Below are 12,448 nucleotides of genomic sequence, written 5' to 3' on the forward strand. Positions count from 1 at the left end.
GCAATTAAAAATTTGTACCAACACTTACCATCCCCTTGTGCAGATGCAAGTGTTACTGTCACTGTCTCTGTGTGAAGACTCCCATTGGAAGCCGTCCATTGTAGCTGGAAAAATAATCATCTTTATAAGTTAAACAAATAGATTTGAGGCAGCACAGAAGTCAGGGACTCAGCAAATATTGCTCTTACACAGGCCACTTGGAGAGATACAACAGCAAGGATGGCTAAACATCTTGTATCTTCACTTTCCCGCTATGGACAAGTGGCTTGTCCATGGCATAGTGCTTCAACTAGGCAGCTTGCCTAAAATTATGAACGTGGGGTACCCAGGCAAGTAAAACCCCATCCAATCTCGTCTCTACATGTAGGGTGCTAAAAAGGATTAGTGCCTTAACATGTCTCTCTAGAATGTCTCAAGGCTGCAGACATACAACAACTTTACAATTAATTAGGGTGTTTAAGTCGTTACGTAATCAAACACAGCCGCCATAAGCAGTAAGATACCACAAATATCAATGAGATAAATGTCCAGTTAATCTGTTTCTGTGGGAGGAATGTTGAACAGGACAGAGAGAGAACTCTCTGATTCTCTTCAAATAATGGCATGGGATATTTACAATCCATCTGAGCCTCCAGGAAAGGCATCAGTTTATGGCTATAAAATTCATGAACTTCTTTATTAATCATTAAACATTAATCTTTGACTGTAAAATATTAATCTTTCAAAATTGCCAACAATTATTACCCATACCAAACATTGACTATGAGCAGGAAATTTTTTCTACACCCTCCTAACCCTGTTTTTTTGTTAATCCAGATACAAGCAAGATTCTAATGATATTACATCAAGCATCATTTCAGTTAGTAGCCATAAAAGCAGCGACATGGAGATGAGAGAGGAAAAAGCACATACAACATTGTAGAGTGAATCAAGTTATGTCAGTGTCTTGCACTTCCTAACAGTAAGCTCATAAATAGCATTGATAGGTATCAGAGAACACCACAATTTAACTTATCTGGGTTTTCTCCCATACAGCTAAAGAGTCAAAATCATATGCTATATTCACAAAGAATATATGTTTTTCAACAAGATCTGACTGGGTGCTACATTTATTTGAGCTGTTTCTGGGAATATTTTATAGGCTTTGCTGGTGTTTTTAGAAATTTATCAGCATATTCCTGTGATGGGTGTTGGATTTTGTGTCTTATGGTCACTGTGGTCTCCTGGAACTCATTATGATAGCCCTTGGGCGTCGGAGAAGAATTTCCCCAAATTCATCGTTTCTCTGAATTATGCCTCTCCCAGAAGATTATATGGCTGCTGGTGAGTAGGGAGCACTGGCAATTATGATGGTCAATTGCAATGTGACTGTATGGGACAGACTCGATGGAGCAGCTGGTCTTTTCCTGTCTGCTATTCTCATATGTTCGTAGTCTGAGAAAAGGAACCATTTCTGGAAATCAGCCAGAAAATAGGAGATTGTTAGCCATGCAAAGTGACATAGGACATGGTCTCAGGCTGCAGTCATGGCACTCATGTCTAAGACAACTATGACAACATTGCTGCTTGACCAAAGTCAACAGGATTAGCTTGAAATAAGGGAATGTAGGGAACTTACTGCATTTTGTCTCAACTCCAATGCTGTCCTGGCCAGCCTCCCACCTCCCATAAACTTGAGCTCATCTAAAACTCTTGAGGCCTGTATACTACCTCGCACCAAGTCCTGTTCACCCATCACCCCTGTGCTCACTGATCTACATTGGCTCCCAGTCTGGCAACGCCTCAATTTTAAAATTCTCATCCTGTGTTCAAATCCCTCCAGGGCTTCGCCCCCCCTCTATTTCTAACATCCTCCAGCTCTACAAGCTTGACAACAAGATCTCTGCACTCCTCCAATTCTGTTCTGTTGCGTATCCCCAATTTCCTTCATGCCACCAGTAGTGGCCATGCCTTCAGCTGCTGAGGCCCTAAACTTTAGAATTAACCCCCCTCCTAACCCTCTCCACCTCTCTATCCTCCTTTAAGTCGCTCCTTAAAACCTACCTCTTCAGCTGTCCTAATATCTCGTTATGTAGCTCAGTGTCAATTTTTGTCTGACAACAGTCTTGTGAAGTGCCTCGGGACGTTTTACTATGTTAAAGGTACTATATAAATGCAAGTTGTTGTTACACCTGATAGATGCCCACCAAGTTTGGGTGCTTACCAAGTGTAACAAGACATTTTTGAAAATTTGGGGGACAAGGAATGCCAGAGCCATTGCCTGAATCATGTTCTCCTAGATTATCTTTGTTGTATCCCACATTGGGATCGGCAAAGTTTTGGTAGACATATCGACTAGGTCCAATATGGGATTGTTGCTCATCCGTGTTACAGGCTGGACCCCTAGCTGTGAAGTAACCCTTGTGCTCTGCTCATCAAAATATATATAATTGAGTTAGCAGTCCATCTGAATCCCACATCGAGGCCGGAGGATTTTATTGTAATAGCAATTGCTCCCCATTTCCATATCCTACTCCTCTGCCGCTTCCCTATAACAGAAGAGAATGGCCATCTTATTTATTTGGGTAAAAAGAAAAGGGCACCTGCCCAAGTGACTTTCATTGGTTGATGCTGACTACTACTTGTATTGGCAAAGATTTTATGAAATGGCTATGCAGTTTACCAATGGTGACCATATCCAGAAATAAAGCCTTGATAGTTGAGGATAGCAAGGTAAAAGAACACTTAATGAGCCCTTTTAAAGTGCATTCCTCAGACACTCATATTTGTTTCCTTAAATTTCTCCCCTCTTCCAAAAGCAGTATATATTCCTTGCTAGGATCTGTTTCAATGGTGGCTGGCCTGCTGAGTCTTTCCAGCATTTTCTGCTTTTATTTCAGATTGCCAGCATCCATGGTGTTTTGCTTTTGACCCAGTGCCAGGGTCTTGGCCTCTTCCAGCTGCAGCTTGAATTAATATTGTTTTAGGGACTGAGACAAAGCGGATACTGGTCAGGAACTGAGAAGTGCTGGTCACTCAACTAGTGTCATGTCAACCAATGATGGATGAATCTGTGTGAGGCCCAGACCCTGAAATGGTCCTACTTATGTCTGGTTCTATGTCTTGCCTGGCCGTACATAAGTATCTTACTGAGCTGGATCTTGAAGTTTCCCTGTGAAACAGGAATCCAGCATCACTCTAGAGGGCAGCATTCCCTTTCAGCAATTGAGCTCATCATTTAGTGTGAGGATTCATGTTTGAAAAAGTCATGCAAGGATGAAAGGCCAATATTGTGGTTTCTGAGATTGGGAAGCATCTGAGCAATTGGTGCATATTTTGAAGTCAAGTACAGGTACAAGGCGAGGATTGTTCAGGGTCAGATTGATTTAGGAGGACATGGATGGACCATAATTTAAGATGGCAACATTTAAACAATATTTTTTTTTAGCCCAAACTAGAAAATAATATGCAAGGACAAAAACATTTGCTCTACATCTCAAAGAAATAAATGAGAAAATAAAACTATTAACGAACAAAAAAAAACCTATGATGATTGATAGAACTTTCTCTGTTGTGGGAGACAAAAAAAAAACAGGTTTGCTGCCCATGACTTGCATGGAACTGAAGACCTGTCACAGACTGAGGCTCTGATGCGTAGAGTGACGATTGGTGGTAGAAGATCACCCCGCTCCGTGGGCAATGGCGATCCGTATTTGCATGTGATGGTTGAACAAATCAGGAAGAATATTCCATTCCCCAGTACCACTATTAATCAGCTCAATGAGTTACTTGCACACAATAACAAACATATATCTTACTGCTGCAGTCATCGCTCCGGATATATACTCCAGCTCGCCTCTCTGTAGTGCTAACTGTGCTTCGTGGATGTGGTTTTTGATGTCATTGACAGTTGGGAAGAAGGAGAGATTGTGTCTCTCAGGAACATCATCAGGTTTAAATAATTCCCGTTCCACAAACTTTCTGCACAAAGAAAAACAGATAATCAATTACAGCCCAGCATATCACAACCCAATAGGACAAAGCTCAGCCACCCAACATCAGATAATGAAACAGCCCAATGTCACACAGCAAGCCACAAAGCAAAACACACAGCCCAGCCTGACCTAACTGACACAGCCCTGTCCAAACAGAACACACTGCTGAGGTTCAAAAGACTTATATCCAGGCAAAAATGAATGAACTATAATTTAAAGTGGGAATGATAAACAAAATGGGTAACAACTGGTTGGATTTGGATCTGCTTGGCTGCTTCTGAATCCTCCCCGTTCTGATCTATTTACAGATGGTGAATGACAAAAAACTGGCTGTGAGAAAACAGAGTTAATTTCAGCGTAGTCAACAATTAACTCTGATTTTTTTCCCCGAGTGTGTTATTTCAATTATATGGTTTTTAATCCACATTTCAAACACTCTCAGCCTCAGTATTTTCTTCCAGAAAGTTTCCCAGTGCTTTCACCAGCACTAATTATGTAAATGAAAATAGCCAGAAAAACTGTAATAAGTCAAAGGATTTTAATCGCAAATCACTGCATCTGACTTTTATAAGTAAATCTTGCTGACAAGACAGCCCACTTTAAGATACAGTATCAATTCAATTCCTATATATAAACATCTTAGTGCAAAATTGCATGTCCACTGAAGGAAAAATATAAAATGTTAAAAGAAAGCCAACTGAGTATATATATGACATAATTCACAACACCCTTTTGTATTGTGACTACAGAAAATAAGACACAGAATCAACCATGTGTCATTTTATAATACAAGTATCCTGTACATACTAGGGGAATTATTGTGGGATTCTTCCCATATAGTAATGGCTTACAACTTTGCATTTTTCTACAAGTACATTTTCTATACTTGTCAAAATGTTCTCATTTTCCTGAAGTACGGGAAAACAGTGAGAAGGACGTAAGAATTAGGAGCAGGGGTAGGCCATACGAATCCTTGAGCCTGCCCCGACATTCACTAAGATCATGGCTGATCTTTGACCTCAATTCCACTTTCTCCCATATCCCTTAGTTCCCCATCTATCTCAGCCTTGAATATACTCAACGATTCAGCATCCACAGCCCTTTGGGGTAGAGAATTCCAAATCTTCACAACACTCAGTGAAGAAATTCCTCCTCATCTCAGTCTTAAATGGCTGATCTTTTATCCTGAGACTATGCCCCCTAGTTTTAGACTCTCCAACCAGGGGAAACAACCTCTCAGCATCTATTCTGTCAATCCCCCTCAGAATCTTATACATTTCAATGAGATCACCTCTCATTCTTCTAAACTCCAGAGAGTATAGGGCCAAACTACTCAATCTCTCCTCATAGGGCAATCCTCTCATCCCAGGAATCAATCTAGTGAACCTTTGCTGCACCTTAGCTGCTTACGGACCATGTAGACCTGGTCAATTCCCTGAGCAACCAGTTCTCGAATCTTCTCAGTGACCCGTGGGTGCAGACGAGAAGGCAAGATCCCATTTTCATCCATCATCCCAACATCTTCCTCCTCAATGGAGACAAATGGTGGAGGGGGTGGCGGCGGAGGTGGTGGTAAATAGGAGCCGTCTTGATCATGGTACTGGTGAGCCTGTGGCGTGGGTAACTGCACATACCACCTGTGGCAACATGAACAGAATCAATAACACTGTGGGTAACACCTGTCAGTGGTCAGAACAGAATTCTGACAACAAACTCCCAGCACAATGGGCCCAATGCGAGAATCTCGATAAATCCTAAATCGCCTGAAGACTGAAGAGATACACAATTATAATCATTAGGCAAAGAGAACCATAGGGCTAGAATTTCCTATCAGCCTGCCAGCGCCCGATCGCCGCCCAAAAGACCGCGAAGACTGGGAAGGTTATCACCGGCAAAAACGTCCCCCCAAAAATGTTTTAAATCCACCAAGCGAAAAACATGGGCCTTGTACCCCCATTCTGGGCGGAACAGTGCAATTTAGGGTCGATTGGGCGGTTCGTAAACAAAATGGGCGAAAAAAAATGTTTAAATCAATAAAAATTTACCCCAAGGGTTGGGCCTAACACCAGAAAAACAATAAAAATAATTTTTTTTAAAACATCTAAAAAAATCCAAAAAACATTCCCAAGACACTTTAGACATAAATCACAACACATTTTTAAAATAATTCGTAAAAAAACAAATACTAACCTTTTCCTTGAAGAGCTACTGCCCTACCGCCCAGCTTCACTGATCCTCGTGGGCGCTTTTAAAAAAACTTACCTACGGGTCACTGCTCAGCCAAATATCGCGCGAGGGCGATCTCAGGATGGTGCAAGCCGGCGGTCCGCTCTTCAGCGGTACCTCGAAACTGCCGGTGTAACTCAGGTAAGGGAATTTTTGTTCAAATGATTACCGCCCACAATGACCAATACTGTCTAGAAACCGGGCGGGAAGCCAAAGGAAATTCTAGACCATAATCTTTTCAAATTCTCAATAGAAAATTAACCTTGTGTTGCAAGAAAATCATGTGCTCAGATGTGAGGAGGATAGTTCCTGTCCCTATCCCAAGCAAGTAATTCTAACACTCTATGGTCAAGCAATTCTGAACACACGCAAAAGGTAGTAATCTCTGCATTACTCCCAGTGCCATGCGCTAGTGAGAGTACAAACAGGAGGATATGGCAGGTTAATGCGTGGCGAAAGACCTGGTGCAGGAAGAAGGGCTTCAGATTCATAGGACATTGGGACCAGTTCTGTGGCAGAAGAGACGTGTTCAAGATGGAGGTGTTGCACCTGAACAGAGTTGGGACCGACATCCTCATGGACAGGTTAACTAGTGCTGTGGGGAAGGATATAAACTAATTCGGCAGGGAATTGGGCACCAAGATATAGTATTAAAAAGTAGAAACAAGGTGCAGAGAGGACTGGAAGTGACAGTCAGAGTTAAATAAAATGCAGAATTAATGGGGATCAAAGAAAATGCAAAGAGGTCTAAGTTAGGTTTGGAGTGCCGTGTAAATGCATGGTGTGTTAATAAGGTTGGTGAACTCCAGGCTCAAAAAAGCAGAAGGATAAACTTCACAATTGCAGGCCAGTCAGTTTATCAGTGGTGGGAAAGCTTTTAGAAACAATAATCCAGGAGAAAATTAACACACACTTAGACAAGCGCATACTAATAAAAGAGAGCCAGTACGAATTTGTTAAGGGCAAATCGTGTTTGACTAACTTGATTTAGAGTTTTTTGATGAGGTAACAGAGATGGTGGATGACGGCAATGCAGTTGATGGCAGTCGGGGAGGAGCGGCGAGGCCTATAAAAGGCCCAGCAGCAGCAAGGAGCAGCGGCAGTCAGGAAGGAGCGGCGAGGCCTATAAAAGGCCCAGCATCAGCGGCAATTGGGGAGGAGCGGCGAGGCCTATAAAAGGCCCAGTGGCAGCGAGGAGCAGCAGCAGTCGGAGAGGAGCCAGCTGCTGCAGCGGAGTCAAAAGTAAGAAAGTAGTAAAAAGTAATCGAAGTGTGACGTCACAGCCAAGAGGGTAAGTAATTGGCTGGTTGATTGGTGAGTAGTTTTCTTTTTCCTTGTCTTTTTTCTTTTTCTTAGCACTAAGAAACCTTGTCACCGTTGCCAAATTAAGTAATTTAAGGGTTAAGTCATGGCAGGAGAGCCCAGACCCGTGTCATGCTCTTCCTGTGCTATGTGGGAAATCAGGGACGCTTCTAGTGTCCCTGACTACTGTGTGCAGGAAGTGTATCCAGCTGCAGCTCCTGACAGACCGTATTGCGGCACTGGAGCTGCACATGGATTCACTATGGAGCATCCGTGATGCTGCGGATGTCGTGAATAGCCTGTTTAGTGAGTTGGTCACACTGCAGGTAAAGGGTACACAGGCAGATTGGGAATGGGTGACTGTTATATATGTAAACTTGTATTTACTCTGTACAGCCACCAGAGGGCTCATCCCCTGGAGTCCCAAGGGATCCCATAATCCCTTGGGAGGCACAGGTATTTAAGGAGAGGCACTCTGGAGACCTGCAATAAAAGACTAAGGTCACACTTTACTTTGAGCTCAGTGTTCAGTCTAACTCTTTCCCCATACACTACAACTGGCGACAAGATACAGATAGCGAACCCAAAGATGCAGAGAACATCCTGGGCATCCTGGAGAAATTCTCGGAGGGAGATGATTGGGAAACTTTTGTGGAGCGACTCGACCAATACTTCATGGCCAACGAGCTAGATGGGGAAGAGAGCGCTGCCAAACAATAGCGATCCTCCTCACCGTCTGTGGGGCACCAACGTCATGAAGAATCTGCTCACTCCAGCGAAACCCACGGAGAAATCAAACGATGATTTGCGCACGCTGGCCCAAGAGCATTTGAACCCAAAGGAAAGCGTTCTGATGGCAAGGTACCGGTTCTACACCTACAAAAGGTCTGAAGGCCAGGAAGTGGCGAGCTATGTCGCCGAGCTAAGACGCCTTGCAGGACATTACAAATTTGAAGGACATTTGGAGCACATGCTCAGAGACTTTTTCGTACTTGGCACTGGCCATGAAACCATACTTCGCAAACTTTTGACTGTAGAGACCCCAACCTTGAGTAAGGTCATAGCAATAGCCCAGGCGTTCATTGCCACCAGTGACAATACTTGTAGCACACAAGTGCTGCTACAAGTACTGTGAACAAAGTGATGTTGCTTTTGAATCGTAACGTACAGTACAGGTCAAACATACCTGCAGCTACACGTCCACAGATGTCTCAGAGTCCACCATCAAGGGTGATGAATGCAAGGCCATTAACACCTTGTTGGCGCTGTGGGGATGATCATCATTTCCATTCATGCCGATTCAAAGAGTACGTTTGCAAGGGCTGTGGAACAATGGGACACCTCCAACGAGTGCGCAGGTGAGCTGCAAAGCCTGTTAAATCTGCAAACCACCATGTAGCAGAGGAGGACAGATCCACGGAGGATCATGATGAACCAGAGCCTCAGATCGAGGAGGCAGAGGTACATGGGGTGCACACATTCACCACGAATTGTCCCCCGATAATGCTGAATGTTGAACTAAATGGACTCCCGGTGTCAATGGAGCTGGACACGGGCGTGAGCCAGTCCATCATGGGCAAAAAGACTTTTGAAAGGTTGTGGTGCAACAAGGCCTCAAGGCCCGTCTTAACTCCAGTTCACACGAAACTAAGAACTTATATGAAAGAACGGATTCCTGTAATCGGCAGTGCTACTGTAAAGGTCTCCCACGATGGAGCGGTGCACAAGCTACCACTCTGGGTGCTACCGGGCGATGGTCCCACACTGCTCGGCAGGAGCTGGCTGGGAAAGATACGCTGGAACTGGGACGATGTCCGAGCGCCATCGCCCGCTGACGACACTTCGTGTGCCCAGGTCTTAAACAATTTCCTTCGCTGTTCGAACCAGGCATCGGGAAATTCCAAGGAGCAAAAGTGCAGATCCACCTAATTCCGGGGGCGCGACCCATCCATCACAGGCGAGAGCGGTACCATACATGATGAGAGAAAAGGTAGAGATTGAGCTAGACCGGCTGCAAAGAGAGGGCATCATTTCCCCGATCGAGTTCAACGAGTGGCCCAGTCCTATTGTCCCAGTCCTCAAGGGAGACGGCACCGTCAGAATCTGTGGCGATTACAAAGTAACTACCAATCGTTTGTCCCTGCAGGACCAATACCCACTACCAAAAGCCGATGACCTCTTAGCAACGCTGGCGGGAGGAAAGATGTTCACAAAGCTGGATCTGACTTCAACCTACATGACGCAGGAACTGGAGGAATCATCGAAGGCCCTCACCTGCATCAACACGCACAAAAGGTCTTTTTCTTTATAATAGATGCCCGTTTGGAATCTGATCAGTGGCAGCGATATTCCAGAGAAACATAGAAAGTTTACTGAAGTCGGTCCCGCACACCGTGGTCTTCCAGACGACATCTTGGTCACAGGTCGGAACACAATCGAGCATCTGCAGAATCTGGAGGAGGTTCTTAGTCGACTCAACCGGGTGGGGCTCAGGTTAAAATGCTCAAAGTGCGTTTTCCTGGCGCCTGAAGTAGAGTTCCTGGGAAGGAAGATTGTGGCGGACGGCATCAGGCCCACCAACGCGAAGACGGAGGCAATCGAGAACGCACTGAGGCCACAGAACGTGACGGAGCTGCAGTCGTTTCTGGGACTCCTGAAATACTTTGCTAACTTCTTACCAGGTCTCAGCACACTGTTAGAACCACTGCATGTCTTACTACGAAAAGTGGATGAATGGGTTTGGGGCAAAAGCCAAGAAAATGCTTTTGTAAAAGTGAGAAAATTGTTATTCTCAAACAAATTGCTTGTGTTGTATGATCCTTGTAAGCGTTTGGTACTAGCATGTGATGCGTTGTTATATGGCATCGGGTGTGTATTGTAACAAACTAATGATTTCGGAAAACTGCAACCGGTTGCTTATGCATCCAGGAGTCTGTCTAAGGCTGAGAGAGCCTACACAGCATGATTGAGAAAGAAGCGTTAGCATGTATCTATGGGGTAAAGAAAATGCATCAATACCCGTTTGGGCTAAAATCCGAATTGGAAACTGACCATAAGCCATTTATATCCCTGTCCTCCGAGAGTAAAGGGATAAATACTAACGCATCCGCCTGCATCGAGATGGGCGCTCACATTGTCCGCATACAACTACGTCATCCGCCACAGAAAACTGCGCAATGCTCTCAGTAGGCTGCCATTGCTCACCATGGGAGTGGAAATGGCACAGCCTGCAGATCTAGCCATGGTTATGGAAGCATTTGAGAGTGAGCAATCACCAATCACTGCCAGGCAGATCAAAACCTGGACAATCCAGGAATCCTTATTATCTCTAGTCAAAAGCTGTGTGCTTCGCGGGAGCTGGTCCAGTGTCCCAGTGGAAATGCAGGAAGAGATAAAGCCGTTCCAGCGGCGCAAAGATGAAATGTCTATACAGGCAGACTACCTTCTGTGGGGTAATCGAGTAGTGGTCCCCAAGAAGGGCAAAGACACCTTCATCAATGACCTCCACAGTACCTACCCAGGCATCATAATGATGAAAGCGATAGCCAGATCCCACGTGTGGTGGCCCGGTATCAATGCAGACTTAAGAGTCCTGCGTTCACAGATGTAACACATGCTCACAGTTAAGCAATGCACCCAGGGAGGCAGCGCTAAGTTTATGGCATTGGCCCTCCAAACCGTGGTCTAGGGTACACGTCGATTATGCAGGCCCGTTCTTGGGTAAAATGTTCATTGTGGTTGTAGACGCGTACTCCAACTGGATTGAATGTGAGATAATGTCGGCTAGCACGTCCACTGCCACTACTGAAAGCCTGCGGGCCATGTTTCCCTACCCGATGTTCTGGTGAGCGACAACGGGCCATGTTTTACCAGTGCTGAGTTCAAAGAATTCATGACCCGTAACAGGATCAAACATGTCACATCTGCCCTGTTTAAACCAGTGTCCAACGGTCAGGCAGAGAGAGCAGTGCAAACCATCAAGCAAGGCTTGAAGAGGATAACTGAAGGCTCACTGCAGAATCGCCTATCCCAAGTCCTGCTTAGCTACCGCACGAGACCCCACTCACTCACTGGTATCCCACCTGCTGAACTGCTCATGAAAAGAGCACTTAAGACAAGGCTCTCGTTAGTTCACCCTGATCGACATGAACAGGTAGAGAGCAGGCGGCTTCAACAAAGTGCATACCATGATGCATGACACAGTTGCGCTGAGATTGGAATCAATGATCATGTATTTGTATTAAATTATGGACAAGGTCCCAAGTGGCTTCCCGGCACTGTCGTGGCCAAAGAGGGGAGCAGTGTGTTTCGGGTCAAACTTTCAAATGGACTCATTCATCAGAAACACTTGGACCAAATCAAACTCAGATTCACGGACTATCCTGAGCAACCCACCTTGGATTCTACCTTTTTTGATCCCCCAACATACACACCAGTGGCAACCGGCACCAAGGTTGACCACGAAGCAGAACCCATCAGCCACAGCAGCCCAGCAAGGCCCAACACATCAGGCAGCCCAGCAAGGCCAGCTGCACAGCAGCCCAGCGAGGGCCCAACAAACGATTCAAGAATACCAGCTTTCACACCAAGACGATCAACCAGGGCAAGAAGGGCCCCAGATCGACTCACATTTTAAATAGTTACACTATTGACTTTGGGGGGGGGGGGTGGACGGGGGCGGGGAGAGGAATGTTGTTATATATGTAAATTTGTATTTACTCTGTACAGCCACCTGAGGGCTTATTCCCTGGAGTCCCAAGGGATCCCATAATCCCTTGGGAGCACAGGTATTTAAGGAGGTCTCACAGGTTGGAGACACATTCTGGAGACCTGCAATAAAAGACTACGGTCACACTTTACTTTGAGCTCAGTGTTCAGTCTGACTCTTTCTCCATACACTACAGTGACTATCATGAAGATCAGTGGAAGGAAGGTAGTGCAGGGGT

The 12,448-nt window shown here is 45.1% G+C and overlaps 1 protein-coding gene across 1 annotated transcript in view; it reads right to left on the reverse strand.

Moving 5' to 3' along the window:
• The window catches only part of LOC139254652 (calcium-responsive transcription factor-like), a 118,921-nt gene that overhangs the window by 27,656 nt on the left and 78,817 nt on the right, over positions 1–12,448 (reverse strand). The window contains exons 11-13 of the mRNA XM_070873783.1: positions 5,372–5,611; positions 3,798–3,960; positions 29–104 (exon numbers count right to left, since the gene is read on the reverse strand). Of these exons, the coding sequence (XP_070729884.1) occupies positions 29–104; positions 3,798–3,960; positions 5,372–5,611 (479 nt within the window). The remainder of the gene's footprint in view (positions 1–28; positions 105–3,797; positions 3,961–5,371; positions 5,612–12,448) is intronic.

Source organism: Pristiophorus japonicus, chromosome 3 (genome assembly GCF_044704955.1).
Source record: "Pristiophorus japonicus isolate sPriJap1 chromosome 3, sPriJap1.hap1, whole genome shotgun sequence".
Classification (NCBI taxonomy): domain Eukaryota; kingdom Metazoa; phylum Chordata; class Chondrichthyes; family Pristiophoridae; genus Pristiophorus; species Pristiophorus japonicus.